Source organism: Delphinus delphis, chromosome 13 (assembly GCF_949987515.2).
Source record: "Delphinus delphis chromosome 13, mDelDel1.2, whole genome shotgun sequence".
In the NCBI taxonomy this organism is placed as follows: domain Eukaryota; kingdom Metazoa; phylum Chordata; class Mammalia; order Artiodactyla; family Delphinidae; genus Delphinus; species Delphinus delphis.
This window is the reverse complement of record NC_082695.1, coordinates 62,253,629-62,271,337: the sequence shown is the minus strand read 5'-3', so window position 1 is coordinate 62,271,337 and position 17,709 is coordinate 62,253,629. Positions and strand designations below refer to the sequence as shown.

The following is a 17,709-nucleotide window of genomic DNA, read 5'->3' as shown; positions in this document are numbered from 1 at the left end:
GAAACTTGTTCTTAAAATAAGTTCTGTGCCATATTTGTTAATAGTACTTACAAAAACAGAAGTAGTAATACCCCTTTTACAGATTAGATGTCTAAACATCTTTAAGTACTAGGTCATGAGTTAAAGATCAATTTCCCTCAACCTGAAGGTGACAAGAGAAACACCTGGCTAGTTCATCACAACCACTTATGCTTCAGTGAAAATAACAAGGCTGAAGTACTCAGTTTAGATTCTCTAAAAGTATCCTATAAGAGGGACAGAACTGCCTTGCTGACAAATCTCATGAGTTCACTGATCGGGAGAGAACTGTTTCAGAAATACCTACATATTGAATTCCACATTGCAGTCAAATGATAGAACTGTGAACCTCCAGGATGAACCACTGAGTAAGTTTGGATTCATATGAAAGGAAGGCAGGCAGCTCAAGTTATCACTGCTCCTGAGGTCCACACATGTAAATTATAGACCTGTCTCCCTGCAGCATATGTGTGAAGTGACAAGTGGCATGATTCTAATCACACAAACTACTACAATGGATCGTGAGCAGCTGTTCTGACAACATGTATACGATGAGTGATGCTGAATCACTTAAGAACTCCAGCTTCGACCCCAGGCTACCTGAACCTATAGGTTCAAAAGAAAACATTAGAGTAACAACAGACAAGGTTTAGCTGCAGAACTGCCCTTAAGGACCCTCAGGCTTATGGAAAGAGGCCCTGCTCCTACAAAGGCTAGCCTGAAAATGACTCCCTTACCAAGAGAGGTGCCGAAAAACAGATCCCTTGAGGCCAGAGTAGGGGTAGACTGCAGATTTGTTACAGTACCAGAGAGCCATCATCTTTTCAGAAATGGGCTAAGAGTAGCTACTAACCCAGAGGCGACCATATTTTCAAAGATTAGCTAGTAAAAAGCATTAAAATAAGACACACAGGGACTTCCCTGGTGGTGCAGTGGATAAGAATCCGCCTGCCAATGCAAGGGACACAGGTTCGATCCCTGGTCCAGGAAGATCCCACATGCCACGGAGCAACTAAGCCAGTGCGCCACAACTACTAAGCCTGCACTCTAGAGCCTGTGTGCCACGATTACTGAGCCCGTGTGCTGCAACTACTGAAGCCCATGCGCCTAGAGCCCGTGCTCCGCAACAAGAAAAGCCACTGCAATGAGAAGCCTGTGCACCACAACAAAGAGTAGCCCCCGCTCGCCTCAACTAGAGAAAGCCCGAGCGCAGCAACGAAGACCCAACGCAGCCAAAAATACATAAAATTAAACCTTTAAAAAAAAAAAGAAAAACAAGTCCAAAGTCTAATCCAAATCTGTCCACCCCTTAAATACACTCAGATTAAATGACCGAGTAGTCACGGAAAAACGTCAGCCAAAGGAGTCCATCCAACATTTTATTTTTTTTGTGGTACGCGGGCCTCTCACTGTTGTGGCCTCTCCCGTTGCGGAGCACAGGCTCTGGACGCGCAGGCTCAGCGGCCATGGCTCACGGGCCCAGCCGCTCTGCGGCAAGTGGGATCTTCCCAGACCGGGGCACGAACCCGTGTCCCCTGCATCGGCAGGCGGACTCTCAACCACTGCGTCACCAGGGAAGCCCCATCCAACATTTTAAAGGAATGGTTTTGATGACTGATGACAACAGAATACTAAGATTATTAAGCAGTTTCTCCTCATCTGACATGCCCGACAGACCTATGAGGTAGATGTGGAAGTTCTTATCCATACTCTGACAGGGAAACTGAGGGTTAAAGAGGTTACATGACTTGCCCAGGGTCATACTGTTTGAAAGTAGAGGCAAAGGAACTTCAGGCCAAGTCTGATTTCTGGTCCAATGCTTTCCACATCATGTTGTTGCTTTACAAATGTGTGTATTAAATTCAGTAAGGCAAAACACGGCAAGAGTCAGCAGAGTGCAAAGACAGGCCCAGACCACCAATTTAAAAATATAAAGCTGTTCAAAAGCTCATCTGTCAAGTAGTAATTGAAGTAAAGTTGGTTAGAAACTTAGAAAAATCAGGGAATGAATGACTACCAAAAAAAGTCAATGTAATCATTGACAGAATTCGTAGAAATAACTCTGAAATAAAAGCAGTATTTAGTCCCAACTGTTACTCTGCACTGCTCCTTAAGTAATCATACAATGTAACATCAGGACATCAGGTAGTAGCTTTAAAAGGGATCTAATCCAATCTTCCCATTTTACAGAAGAGAAAACCAAAACCAAAAGACAACTGCCCAGGGTCTTAAGGAAGTAAAACATGGAACCAGAACAAAATCAGGTCTCCACTGGGGAGTTTATTTCCAACTATGTCTTTCTCAGACTGCTCCCGAAGTACTTACTATACACTATGTTTGACTGTAAGGGGAAGTGCCTAGCCCCTGCGGGTAATACAATAAAGAGCAAAGCAGATTCTAGAAAGTGTCCAGAGTAGGAGAGTAAGAGGTTTAGAGATGGTATTTACTAATGAGGAATGGTTGAAAGAGGTTATAAATAGTTCCAGTTACTGGAAACCAAATTGGGCTACTTTAAGCAAAAAAGAGAATTTACTGGAAAAGCACCTTTACTTGAGTACCTCAAAGAACCTAATGATGCTGGAACAACTTGGCCTCACTCATTTGACTCAAGCCCAATCCTTAGTCTGTTTCTCTTCAAAATTTTAGATTCTCTGGAGAATGTGATGATCCTATCTTTGGTCAAAAGCTTTCCTGTCTCCTATTAACTGCAACTGGAAGGGCAATTGCCAGAGAAGTGAGAATCATCATGGAAGGCAGCTCCTTCACCAGTACAGAGATCTTGAGAGCAGAATAACAACCATGAATCAGTTTCTAGAAGGCAACTTTTGGATGATCATTACTACACAACAATTACAGCCACTACAAAATAGAAAATCTGCCTTTTAAACATTCAAGCAGTTGCTGGGGCATCTGTCAGGAATGTTAGTAAGATTCTGAATACAGGCAAAGCTATCCTGTTAGAAGTCAGGATAGTGGTTACAGAGGGCAAGGTGGAGCCAAGAGGGACTTCTGTTTCTTAATCTGAGAGCTGGTTACTTGGGTATGGGTACAAAAGCTAAAGCGTACACTTATTACTTTTCTGTGTGTGTTATAAGCCAATAAAACATTCAAATTTTTTTTTATGATTTAATGACTTCAGCCACCTTGAATAAAATGGTAGCTAGGAGATGGATGAGGACAGAACAAGACTTTCAACACATTTTTTTTTAAGTACAGGGGAAAAAAGGTTGAGCCCTATTTTATAAGATGGTACATTACAGAATAACTTATACCAGATGCAGAGGGGGAAAAAATTTCAGGAGGAAATGCGACTACAACAATTGTTATAAGCCCTACAGAGATGCCCTCTAAAGAAGGATGTGAGAGGCTCAAAATTTTGTTAAGGCAACTAACAAAGCACAGTTTCATGTACTATCACATATCCTTTTTCTATTATGAAAGATATGGGGTGGGAACATACTCAGCTGTTTTATAATTGGTCCAATCAGATTCTAGTGCAGACACCAGCTTTTTTCTCACAAAGCATTTAATCTGCATATGACTGGCAATAGGTTTGCACAACTAGAGTCACATTTTGAGTATTATAACCAAGAAAAACTGCTTAGGCCTCACTTCCATAGACCGCCCCCCCCATCCACTATTTATAAACAGTAAGTTTTGATAGAATAATTTCCTGCTCTTCATATATTAAAACCAAAAAAAGGAGACTTCAGAGTAGAAAGGAAGAAAAACACAAAAAGAGGGCAGGCTCTGATGATCAGCTGTTGATACAGTTAACCTACTATTCTAAGAAAACAACATTAAAAATTAATCATTTTTGCTCTCATTTACAGATTCTGAAGGTGACCTCTTAGATAACATTCCTACTTATTTTTCCTAACTGAAGGTAGAGTGAATTCTTGTAGCTTCAGGGAAATGCTAATCTGCCTCCCTTGCTTTTTTTAGGGTTAATGTTAGCAATTGGTTCTAAGCAGCAATCAGTCTTAAATGCTAAAGACTCCCCACAGCAATTCTTCTGAAGAAGGGTGAACCAACATTAACCAATGGACCATAGGACCATGTGAAAGGAGGTAAGGGTCTGATTATTCATAAAAGCTTCAGAGAACAGGTACTGAAAGAACTGTTTCAGCACAGTTCCATGACATAAAGATACATGCATTCATCTTCCTAGGGCAATTACCAATGAAGCTTGCAGAAGAAAAGAAGGAAAATGGAACAAGGATAAAGAAAAATATTAGCAACAGGGTCATAAGTTAAAACTTATGGCAAAATTAAGCGGGCACAGAAGAACTAGAGATGATGGAAAAGTCTCCACCTCACTGGCAAAGAGCATCTTGTGAAACTGGACTGTCCAAAAATTAACACCTAGAAATGACATCTAGGTAATGACAGGAGTTCATCACAGCAATCCAAGGCAGCCATAAAAGATGCATTCAACCATTAGTTAGGCAGGCATGCCCTTCTAGTCTATGACTAGAAGAAACACAGAAGCTAAGTGAACATACCAAAATCTAAAAGAAAAGAGCAGGGGAAGATGTTAGCATGCAAGAAAAGAAAAACAACTGTTTAACAAAAAAAGAAAAAGAAAAAAGAGGCACATCACAACTAGAATTACTGATATAAAGGTCAACAAACCGGAATGCTTCCAATATGGAAAAATGGCACCCAAACCCAAGTCAGAGCAACCACAGTCCCAAAGAGAACAACTCAAGAACCAAGTCTGAGTTTTTTAAAGCTCTCAGAAAGCCCACAAGGTAGAATACCAAAAGGAAAAATAAGAACAGGACAACTAAATCCAAACAAAACATCTATGCATGCAAATCGAATTAGAACAAAAAGATGTGGATCAAAACCTAAAACCTTCTTCCAAGCGATAACCCTGCCAGAAGCCCATCAATACTTCATAACTGCAACCCTAGACCTGTAAAAGAAATAAATTCCAGATGAGATACAGGCAGCTAAAGGGGCAATTCTGAAGCAACCAACAAGAAAGGCTCTCCCCCCACCTGCTTCTCAGCTTATTTTTAATTTTTTTTTTTTTAATTTATTTATTCTTTGGGTCTTTGTTGCTGCGCGCGGGCCCTCTAGCTGCAGTGAGCAGGGGCTACTCTTTGTTGCGGTGCACTTCTCATTGCAGTGGCCTCTCTTGTTGTGGAGCACGGGCTCTAGGCATGCAGGCCTCAGTAGCTGTGGCACACAGGCTCAGTAGTTGTGGCACACGGGCTTAGTTGCTCCGCAGCACGCGGGATCTTCCCAGACCAGGGCTCGAACCCGTGTCCCCTGCATTGGCAGGCGGATTCCCAACCACTGCGCCACCAGGGAAGTCCCACTTCTCAGCTTTTTAATCTCAATGTTTGAAAGATTATCATGCTTCTTCTAAAGAAACTGCTGAAAAATTTTTCAGAAAGACACAGCAGAGTCAGTGAGATCCTGCTCAGTCCTAGACCCAAGGGCCAAAATAAAAGATCCCCTCAAAATGATACAAGAGTCCATTCAAAGTACTCCAACAGAATTTGTCAACTCTACATTCCATTTTATGGACAGTTATTAACCACCACTGAGATTTCAAGATAGATCTGTCACCTCCAAGATATGATTTCTCCAGGATTCAAATTAAAGGATCAGAATTTAAAAAACCAAAAAAACACATCTTTATGCTTCAGAACCTGTATGAAAAAGTCCTTGAAAGTAATGTTATAGCATGTTATTTAAAATGTACCCAAAGTCACTTGACTTAGTTAAGAGTGAAACAAAGATGTTTATAGGGTAAAATGACAATCTGGATAAAAGACTTTAACAAGTTCAGAGAAGGTGTACTAGAGATAATCGGTGTGCATGTGTGTGTGCTGGAGGTGAGAGAAACTTGGAATTTAAATTTCCAAGTTTTAATAGAAATATAGTAATTTCAACTCCAGATAACAAAAATATTTGTAGAAAAAGAAGCTCAAGATATCATTATGGAAGGAAAGTTTAACAAAGAATCTGAAAAGAAGGGTAGCTCACTCTGTAACATTTCTAGGCACAAGGAGACAATAAAGAAGGGAGAGTCGGTAGGAGTTAATAGAGAACTGGACCATATCACTGATATGTCTCAGAACAGAGTAAGAGATTAGACAAGACAGCACAGGTTATAACCTATTCTTTCCTACTTGAATAGGAACACATGAGTAACACTGAGTTAAAATTTGAAAAGTAAGTCAAGAGGAAGTTGGTAACTGGATAATGTGCTCCTGGCACAACTGACGATAATTTACCTACATCAATCTATCAGTCGATATGCAGAATAAGTTTTATAGTACACAGTCTGAAATGAAAAATACTGTAATATTCTACAAAGATCTTGGCATGGGGCTTAAAAATATAATAATGTCTTCTATACTTATATAATGCTGAAATAAAATAATGACAAACATATAATGAAGTAAAGGAAGAAAACAAGAGTTCTATCTTCTTCATCTCATGGATAAGTCAGCTTGAAGGAAATAGATGGGGAAATGAAAGAGAACTTCATAGGAAAAAGTTTTTGACTAAGGCAGAAAAAAGGAGAAAAAAGAATGAGGTAAAGGAAAGATTAAAGAATGAAAATTCTTTCCCACCAGAATAGGGGAAATAACCATTTAGAAAGAAAAAAGGAAGCAGCTATACAGGCATACTTACAGCATAAATATAGGATAGAGGATGAAGTGCTGGGACAATACTAGTTCTGACAGAGAATTAGCCACTTCTGGGGAGATGGCATGTTAAATTATGACTTAAATCTACATACTTAAAGTTCCAATTGTTTAACTAAAAAATGCTTTCAGAAAGTATAATCAGTTCTCATTAGAAGAAGGATCCTCAATTTATGTGCATGTCTATTTTGCCCCCACTCTCCACTCCTAAATTCACCTTTTAAATAAGTAACAGAAGAATGCTGGTGAATGTTTTATTACCTTCCTAACCAAAGATTAAAATCAGATCTAAAAATAAGGTAAGATACTATGTTATATACCTACCTGAGGAAATCACAACTTAACTCTTGTGGCATAGGAGAAAAATTCTACATAGAATACAGATTTTTCCAAACACTAGATTTTGTTGTGTATATATGTGTGTGTGTTAAATGTTCCTCAGGTATACCTCTGAGAGGGCTGCAACTAATTCTTAGGACTGTATCTTAAAGCAAGAGTCAGTAAAGTTTTTCTGCAAAGAGCTAGACAGTAAATATCTTTGGCTCGGCAGGCCCTAGAGTGTCTGATGAAACGTCTCAATTCTGCCACTGGAGTGCAAAACAGCCATAGACAATATGTAAGTGAACAAACGTGGCTCTATTCCAACAAAACTTTATTTATGGATAAATAAATTCTATTTGAATTTCATACTATTTTCATGTCACAAAAGATGTCTTCTTTCGATTTTTTTTCCCCCAACCATTTAAAAATGTAAAAACCATTCTTAGCTTGAGGTCCATATAAAAACAGGCAGCAGGCCAGATCTGGCCCATGGGCTGTAATCTGCTCACCACTACCTTAAAGAATGACAAACCTTATAAAATTATTTCCATAATACTGTACACTAATTTGATGTCTTGTGGCTTTTTTTTTTTAATTCCTAAGAAACAAGATTCCCTAAATCACACAAACATCACTAGAAATACACTATCAGGAACTGACCAAAGTAACTTGCAACCTTTCATGAAAGATAAGGAGAGGTGCTCTACCAGGACATGGAAGCAACCTAAGTGTCCATCGACAGATGAATGGATAAAGAGGATGTGACACATATATACAATGGAATATTACTCAGCCATAAAAAGAAACGAAATTGAGTTATTTGTAGTGAGGTGGATGGACCCAGAGTCTGTCACACAGAGTGAAGTAAGTCAGAAAGAGAAAAACAAATACCGTATGCTAACACATATATATGGAATCTAAAACAAAATAGTTCTGTAGAACCTAGGGGCAGAACAGGAATAAAGACGCAGACGTAGAGAATGGACCTGAGGACACAGGGAGGGGGAAAGGTAAGCTGGGAAGAAGTGAGAGTGTCATGGACATATATACACTACCAAATGTAAAATAGATAGCTAGTGGGAAGCAGCCGCATAGCACAGGGAGATCAGCTCGTGCTTTGTGACCACCTAGATGGGTGGGATAGGGAGGGTGGGAGGGAGACGCAAGAGGGAGGGGATATGGGGATATATGTATACATATAGCTGATTCACTTTGTTATACAGCAGAAACTAACACAATAACGTAAAGCAATTATACTCCAATAAAGATGTTAAAAAAAAAAAAAGAGGTGCTCTAGGAAGAGGTATGATGTCAAATGCAGATTTCTCAATTATTTGCTTCCAAAATATTTCAAGATAAAGTGAAAGGCAAGAACATATGGATTGGGGGTGGGGGGGAGTACGGTGATACTTATGCCATACCAGAAAACTCAGTCAAGCCACCTAGACATTTGTTAAAAATAAGAGACAAACATTAGTTCTGTTTCACATACATGTGTGACCGAGATGTTCTTCATATAAGACAATATGCAACACATTCTGAAGCTCATACGTGTCTAGAATCAAAATGTATTTCTTTAACCACAGGAATTTGAGAAATAGCCCCACCATTCATGCCAGCCATGCCATGGCATGCCATACCATTTTCTTCTCTCCAATTAATATCCTACCTTGCATGTTCCTGAACTCCCACAATCTCCACTTCACTATCTGAAGAAGCAATATTAATTTCTTCGTTGAGTGGTGCATTGCCAGCAGATGTTTTGTCACTTGCTAGGAATCCTGGATCCAAATGACCTGAGACAGAAGGGGAAAAAAAATAAGCACTACATTTTGACTCCTTATAAGCAGCAGAAACAACTCACTGACAGATTTCTCCTCCCAGTTTAATCACTGAAACAGAATCCCCTCATGAAAGCTTGCCTCAGCAAAATTGTTACCCATGTGAAGGAAACTGGGCAGTGTTCTGTTAAAAAAAAAAAATTATTAAACAGAATACATGCACATTGTTAAATGAATGCTGAAACAACATGGACGTATATAAAAGTAAGAACTTCAAGTCTCTCACTTTCTACTCGCATCCCTTAGGAGAAAAAACTTTGGAGTACTCTGACAAATATATATATCTAACTATAGGTATATATAAACTGTAATTATACTCTACTTCATTCTATAATGCTTTATGCATTCAAATCTAGTCTGCTTTTAAATGACCTGCATATGACAGGTTTGTCACCACTTAGAGGTCAATGGGGTTCTCTACTGCTTATCATTTTAATAGAACAAAATTCTAAACCAGAAAAGCTCAAAAGGGGACTTCCCTGGTGGCGCAGTGGTTAGGAATCCGCCTGCCAATGCAGGGGATATGGGTTCGAGCCCTGGTCCAGAAGATCCCACATGCTGCGGAGCAACTAAGCCCATGCGCCACAACTGCTGAGCCTGCACTCTGGAGCCCGCAAGCCACAACTACTGAGCCCGTGTGCCACAACTACTGAAGCCCGCGTACCTAGAGCCCGTGCTCCGCAACAAGAGAAGCTACTGCAATGAGAAGCCCGTGCACTGCAACGAAGAGTAGCCCCCACTCGCCACAACTAGAGAAAAGCCCACGCGCAGCAATGAAGACCCAACGCAGCAAGCAAGCAAGCAAGTTCAACGGCACAAATGGAGTAAATAATAGGATCACTAATATCATATTTATACTGGGATGCCTTATGAAAGATTTAACAATCTTATCTCAATTTTAAACAATTTTAACAATTTTCTCCTAAGGAATGTAGATTTGACAAAATCGGACCCAAGGGAGTTCCCTGGCAGTCCAATGGTTAGGACTCCAAGCTTTCACTGCTGAGGGTGTGGGTTCAATCCCCGGTTGGGGCCAAAAAAAAAAGGGTTAAAATTCAACCTATGTACTCAGCTCTTGAATGTTCTGACTTAAAAGGATGAATTTTAGAATATCTAGGAGTTAACATGGAATAAATAGAGTCGTAACAGGTACAAATTTTCATTTACTCTTTAAAGGGTATTTTTAATTGAATATATTGTCATCTGATACAAAATTATTTCTCCCTACTTGAAAAAAAATCCTTTGTGACACATCATAAAAGTTAAACCAATATAAATAAGATTTTATGTACACAGCTTTCTCTTCCCCTCTCACCTCATCACTTCAATGCTTCAAGGTCATTAAGACACCTTGTACTTTCATACTCCTGCCAACTTCTAGTATAACCCTTTTGGAAAATCATGGACAATTCCAAAGCAAAAGCCTTACAATTTTTACACTCTCTGACCCTATAATCCCATCTCTGAGAATTTAGCCTAACAGCAAAAACTTTAAATAAGCAAAGTGTCATGATGTCAAACGATAGTCACTGGAGTGCTATGCAGAAATTTGGGAAAAGTGTAAGTATAGCATACAAAGAGTTACATATATAACAAGATAAAAATATGTATGGGCTAGTTAAAAACTATGAAAAGTAATCAAATTTGAATATGATTGTGGGTCTCTTTTTACAATTCTCTAATATTATTTCTACTCTTTTTCTTCCATTGAAAATGATGCACATATGAGAAAACAGAAGATTAAAAAGGCTTCTAGATACAACTGGTGATTGAGATTGTATTACAGTCTGCATAGGCTTGTTCACCTTCTGTATTAAAAAATAATCTAGATAGCATTCTACGTGGTGTGGGCAGTGGTACTGAACCCTACAAGCATACAAAAGGTGGCATCCACCGGACAAAAACCAGTTTTGTTAAAGCTAGGGTGGTTACTTAAGTGCAATTGGTTAAGTCTGGATTTGGTATACCTAGATTCTTGCTCTGACCCCAATACTTTGCTTGCAGCCAAGTCTTTTATCCAATTTCTACTTAAATGTTGTAGTTAAGACTGTCGTCATGAACACGGTTCCTACGGCACTGCTACGGAGGAATACAAATTGAGCCTCCCTTTTTCCCAAACCTTCAACTTGCCCATATTCAGTATTTTGAGCAGTCTTGCTTTGCGCAGCTATAACAGTCTACTTTATCTATTTGTTTCTAAAATAAATATTTGTTTATGATATGCTGTGCACTGTGCTCAGTGCCAGGAATACTACAGGGAATAAACAAGGGAGGCAGTTTCCACCCTCAACGAGCTTACAATATAGTCAGGGATAAAAAAAGCAGTCCACTGCATTATGGCTTGAAAACTAGTCTGACAGGGAGGTAAATAATAATGCCCTGGATGCACAGAGAAAAGGAATGTTTCCTGGACTTGAGGATAATCAAGGACACTGAGCTCTCGGGGAAGAGCAGGCACAGGTGAAGGGAAGTACCATAAGGAACACTGTGTGCCCTTGAGGGTATAAAAGTTTGGTGAGATTTGGGATAATGGTAGTAAAAAAAAAAAAGTAATGAGAAATGAGCTGGCAAAGTCAGCAGAGGTCAGATCATGCGTAAGGAGTCTGGACTTGACCTTAAGAAGTAGGAAGCCAATGAAGGATTTCAGTAGAGGAATGACATGATCTGATTTTGTATTTTGAAATTTTTCCTTTTGGAGTATGGAAATGGAACCAGTAGCAGGGCAAGAAATACTAGAGGCAAGGAAACCAGTTAGACTGCTATAGTTTCCTGGGTAAGAAATGACTATGGCTGAACTAGGAATGAAACAAAAGGAGAAATATTGTGTTTCTCTAAGTACAAAGGGTGAGTAATGTTGGGAATCAGGCAAAGTAAAAACGATGCCTAGGTTTCTGATTTAGGTAACTGGATACAGTGCCATTCAGTGCACCAATGAACATGTGAGGGTGGTTGCTTAGGATGATAATGTGCTGTTGAGATGTCCAATAGGCAGTTGAAGGTACTACTGTTCTAAAGCTCAGGTCAGAGGTCTAGAGAGGAAATAACAGATTTGATAAGTCCTCCCAACAGGTGGGGAGATAAAGGTCATCCAGAGGAGTGAAGGGGGCTTAGAAGAGAACCTTGATAAACACCAATAATTAAGGGACGGGCACAGGAAGAGGAGCTCACCAAGGTTCAGCAAGAGACAGAGAAAGAAAACCTGAAGATATGAAGCCAGGGCACCATAAAAAGAGCATTTCTAGGAAGAAGTGCTTAACAATGCCCAGTACAGAGGCCCAGTAAGAGGAGGAACTAAGTAGAGGCCACTAGAATTGGTGATAAGGATGACCATACATGACCTTGGCCAGGGGAACCTCAGAGGAATGATGGGGCTGAAGCTAATGTAGCAAAGCAAGCCGAAGAAGAATGGAAGGGAAGGAAGAGCAGACACATTTTAAGAAGTCTGGCTATGGAGGAAAAGGCAATAGACGGTACTGAGAGGAATATGGGTTTGAGGGAGGGGGATGCGTATGTGCATGTAGTATTTTTACTGGCCATATTTAGAAAAAAAGGCAGAGAATAGCTTTGATGGCAGAAAGCTGAGGTAATCTTGATCTGTAAAGAATGCAGAAAGGGGCTTCCCTAGTGGTGCAGTGGTTGGGAGTCCGCCTGTCAATGCAAGGGACACGGGTTCGTGCCCCAGTCTGGGAAGATCCCACATGCCACGGAGCGGCTGGGCCCGTGAGCCATGGCCGCTGAGCCTGTGCACAGTCTCCACAGTCTGGAGACTGTGCTCCGCAACGGAAGAGGCCACAACAGTGAGAGGCCCACATACCGCAAAAAAAAAGAAAAAAGAAGAATGCAGAAAGACCATCTGCAGAGCACAGGTGTGGGTAGGGCAGCAGAGTCGGCTTAGAAAAGTGAAGTAGCCACTGTGAAGAAAGAATGCTGCCTACGGAAAGGGGGAAGGTGCTGGGCAGCACTGAGAGCCAGGATGAGATTGCAGATAAGGAAGTTAATATGACCCACAACTTTCCAACTACATGAAAAATCAACTCCAGTGTGGATAAAGGCTGTGAGTGTGCATCCAGAGATCAGACTTGGCCAGCTGGGTACAACAGGAAAGCCAACTATACGAGGAGCTGAGGATATCGGTAAAGGAGAGTTGGGCTTAACATATGCTAGATAGGTAAAGAAATGCAGCTAGGGGGAGGTGAAAAAGGACTGGGTGATAGGTTCAATGAGGTAGAGGAATAGTGCAGTGGAAGTAACAGTATGAGTCCAAAAACGCCGCCAGTTCGAAATGAGAAAGCATCAGGAAGAGGTAGGAGGAAAACCAATGGTTATGAGAAGTAAAACGTACTTCCACCCTCCTCGCCACTCACAAAATATACAACCCTCTGGGACCATCCACTTGTCTGTCTTGTCCCCTACTCAGTTGTTATTCTCCTTTGCCCCAGCCACCTATTACTCCCCTTCCTACAACTCTTCCACTCCACTGCCCTCTGGAGTGCTAGCTCTATGGAAAACGGCACTGAACCTTCTCTTCACCTCCTTGTGGAAACCTGACTTTCCTGAAAATGCTGCCTCCCCTGCAGGCCTCTGACTCCTACACCTCAGGTTGGGGATCAGGATCACTTACAAACTACTGTCCTCCATCCTCAAGTACCAACACCAGCAGTCCTTATCTTCCAAGTTTTCCTTTCACTCTAGAAGTTTCACTCAATGTGAAACATTATTGGCACTTAGTTTCTTTCTTTCTTCCCCCTCTCTCCTTCCCCTCTCCACTTTAAGTCCTGCTATCACTATTACTCATTATTATATGAATGCTCATTATTTGTATGGACAGCCACCTCCAAGCTCTCCATGCCTACTCACTAAGAAGCAAAGAGTAGAGAGCCCCAAGAGATACTTAAAACCCCCTGTGGCAGACTCACAGCAACGGGCTCAGCCCTAACCATACTAAAAATAAAGAAGCTAATTGAATTAAACCAAACTGAAAAGGCAAATTGTAAGAAGTCATGGTTGCTATAACCTAACTCTTCTTCCTTGATTACTCAATGCTTTTAAACAACAGAAATTAAGAAAACACAACAAGAACATGACAGAATTAGTTAATTCTTAGTAGCTCTGTGTCCAGCTCTATTTCCATAGTTCTAATTTATAATTCCAATTTGTGGAATGTTCTGTGAAATGTCACAGTCATCAATATTTCCAAATAACGAGTCTTCATTGATTAGGTCCCTCATCCTGACCCTATCACCTACATAGCCTCAATTCAGATCAGGAAATATCATCACTCTGCCTTTTTCTTTTTTAAAGAGGAACGAAATGAAAAATTACTATGCTAACTTTTGCTCATAATTTTATATCTTAAGAAAAGCAGGGGCTTCCACGGTGGTGCACTGGTTAAGAATTCGCCTGCCAATGCAGGGGACACGGGTTCGAGCCCTGGTCCAGGAAGATCCCACATGCCTCGGAGCAACTAAGCCTGTGCACCACAACTACTGAGCCTGTGCTCTAGAGCCCGCGAGCCACAACTACTGAGCCCGCGTGCCACAACTAGTGAAGCCCACGTGCCTAGAGCCTGTGTTTTGCAATAAGAGAAGCCACTGCAATGAGAAGCCTGTGCACCACAATGAAGAGTAGCCCCTGCCCGCGCGCAGCAACGAAGACCCAACACAGCCAAAAAATAAATAATAATAAATAAATATATTTTTTAAAATCTTTAAAAAAAAGCAAGTTAAGTATCACCCAAATTTAAGATTCTTCTAACTTTATTCATCCATTATGTATTCAGAAACTAATAATTTACATATTGCTTTTACATTATCAGATCAATCCAAACCATTTTGGCGGTGCACTTTTGGCCATAAAATTTATAATCCAAATTTGCTGGCATTTAGTATTGTTAAAGAACCTGTATGATGCTCTAAAACTGATCACTTAAAATCAGGGTCTGCTCTTGTAGCCATTATCTTTATTGCTTGGTCTAAAAGTCAGTACAAGATAAAACAGGGGAGGCGGGCAGGGCAGGGGATGAGGTGGAGTGGGAAGGTACAAACGAATTTCCTAGTGAGTGTTAACAACTCTAGACTAATGGTGTGAGTGTTCTACCACATTTCCTCTCAGAGCCATTAAATAAAATGTGCCACTCAGGTAACAAGTCAGCTGGGATCTACACCAAAATCTGTGGGATCCCATGCTCTGTAAGAGACACCATGGCATTCTCCAACAGCCAGGAATGCATCCCCTCCTCTATTTCAGAGCCAGGACAATTAGTCCTTTTCTCTCAATGTAACCCTCTTCAGCAAGTCACACATTCTTTTGGAAGTTCTAGTGCAGAGCCCAACACTCTTCTGGCCTTTGGGCCATATGCACACTGCACCAGCCCCCCTTGACCTCAAAAGAATCCAATGGCAAAGCAGTGCCTAAAGCATACACAAAAGTGAGTCAAAGATGTTATAAGGTTCTTCAAATACTGTCAGTGGTAGTAATCTACTCCTATTCTAGAACAAGAATAAGCTCTGTAGAAAAAGTGTAAATACCACAATTACCATATATTAAACTGAAAATAAAGCAGAGGATTTATATTTAGTTATTGTGGCATCTGGCCGTCTCTGTGTAGGTCTTTCCCTGTGTAGCTCTTTGGAAAGATAACTGCTTTCACTCTATAAGAAAATTTTAAATTTTTGTCCTCCCACTACAGATCTTTTCAACACATAAATAAATCAGAAAGTAGAAAAGGTAGTAATTAAATTATCATGGCAAACATTTTCTTTTTAAATCATATATCTACTAAGAACTAGTCCTAAGACTATTTGAAGTATATAAAATTATTACATACTGGATGACAGTGGCATGCTAGGTATAAAAAAGATTACTATCTTAAATCACTACTCATTTAGCTTTAAAGCAAACAAATTATTACCGTGTGTTAAATTTTTTCAACAAAAATATTAAAAACTTTAAAAAGTGGGAGAAAAGGAGATCAGAAATCTAAAATCTTACAGTCCACATGTACCAGCTGAACAAGAGGAAACTTGATCTCCTTCACAAGACTTGATACAATGATTTTAAAGTGCTAACAATAGAGGGCTTCCCTGGTGGCACAGTGGTTAAGAATCCGCCTGCCAATGCAGGGGACACAGGTTTGAGCCCTGATCCAGGAAGATCTCACATGCCACAGAGCAACTAAGCCCATGCACCACAACTACGAAGCCTGCGCTCTAGAGCCTCCAAGCCACCACTACTGAGCCCCCACGCCACAACTACTGAAACCTGCGCACCTAGAGCCCGTGCTCCGCAGCAAGAGAAGCCACCACAATGGGAAGCCCACGCACAGCAACGAAGAGTAGCCCCCACTCACTGCAACTAGAGAAAGCCCGCGCGCAGCAATGCAGACCTAACACAGCCATGAATAAATAAACAAACATATTAAAAAATAATAGTGCTAACAATAGAAACATGGTCATTTTGGTCTGATCATAAAAAGCCCTACTCTAAGAACAGGAAACCCAAGATTTTTTTCTCTTCACTACAACTAAGCTTGTATTATGGACAAATCAAGATTACCAGACCTATTTTAAGGATGGGGAAAATGCTCATAGTCTACCTTCTTAATAAGAAGGCTGATGGAAAAAATGAGATCATTTGTTTAGAATTTTTAATTTCCGGGGGCATAAATACATAAATAAATTTAGTGTAATAATTATAAGCCTTCCACACTAAGAGTACTTCAGACTTCTGCTTCTTTTAGCCTCATCTACATTTATGTTTACAGTGAGCTGTTATTAGCAATAAGCAAAAATCAAGCTATTTTCAGATATACTGGTACAGTTTCCTAAACATGTCCGATGCAAAAGTTATTAAAAACAGATTCCCAGACACCATTTCAGATCTATTTACAAGATTTTCAGGGAGAAATCTAGGAGTCTGAATATTTATAAGCACTCCAGGTAATTTCTATGCTCAGGTAAAGTTTAGGAAATACTGCAGCAAGAGCAACTCATTCCAGGGCAGGAGAATAAATTAGAAATCCACTGACTGGGTCCATAAATCACTTCCTTAGTCTACTTCAGCATAAATGTATTAACATAATGCCAGTTAGCATTCCTGAGGGCCTGCTGTGTACTTCATCCTATATGAATCACATTATATGTTATTCCACATAACAGTATAATAACCTCTTGGGGTGGATACTAGTTTTATCCAAGTTTTGTAGATAGGGAAAACTGAGGCTTTACATAATTTACCTGAAGTCACACAGTATGCAAGTGGCTCTGCTGGTTCAAAATCAGGCTGTTTGCTGGCAGCAGGCTGCCACCCACTATACTGTCCACTTCTAGCATCAAGTGAGAAGGAGTAAACATATGGCAAGAGCTGAAATGGAAAGTTCAGAAAGTTTTCTGGGTCAGAAAGTTTTCTTGACCAATGGCTTTCCTAATTTCAACTCTTTTTCCTTGGTTGAAACTAAAACTAAACAGTAAGAACTATTTTGCATACAAGAACATCATCTAATTGCTTAGAAAAAGAGATAAGCTACTCTATCCCTAATGATTGCTTATGTGATTCTAAATGGAGTGGGACTGTAGACCTGGTCTGAGATGCTGCTATCAGTTAGCCACTGCTGCTATTAATTAATTAGTTCAGTGACTGGGTTTTTATTTTATTGGGAGGGAGAGAAGGAAAACTCAGATTAACCATTACAACATTTATCTTAAACTCCAAACTCAAGAATGACCATCTTATTGATACTAATACTCCCAAGTATCAAAACTACAAACTGGCAATTGAGAATAAATTCTATGAACATTTTGTTATGATATAGTAAGTATATTCAAATTCACAAGATGGGTTCCCACTATGATAATTACATC

The 17,709-nt window shown here is 40.1% G+C and overlaps 1 protein-coding gene across 2 annotated transcripts in view; it reads right to left on the bottom strand.

Annotated features, from left to right (window-relative positions):
- ARK2N (arkadia (RNF111) N-terminal like PKA signaling regulator 2N) overlaps positions 1-17,709 on the bottom strand; it is a 75,470-nt gene that overhangs the window by 8,573 nt on the left and 49,188 nt on the right. For both annotated transcript variants that reach the window (XM_060028989.1, XM_060028991.1), the window contains one exon: positions 8,680-8,806. In XM_060028989.1, coding sequence (XP_059884972.1) covers positions 8,680-8,806 — 127 coding nt within the window. The remainder of the gene's footprint in view (positions 1-8,679; positions 8,807-17,709) is intronic.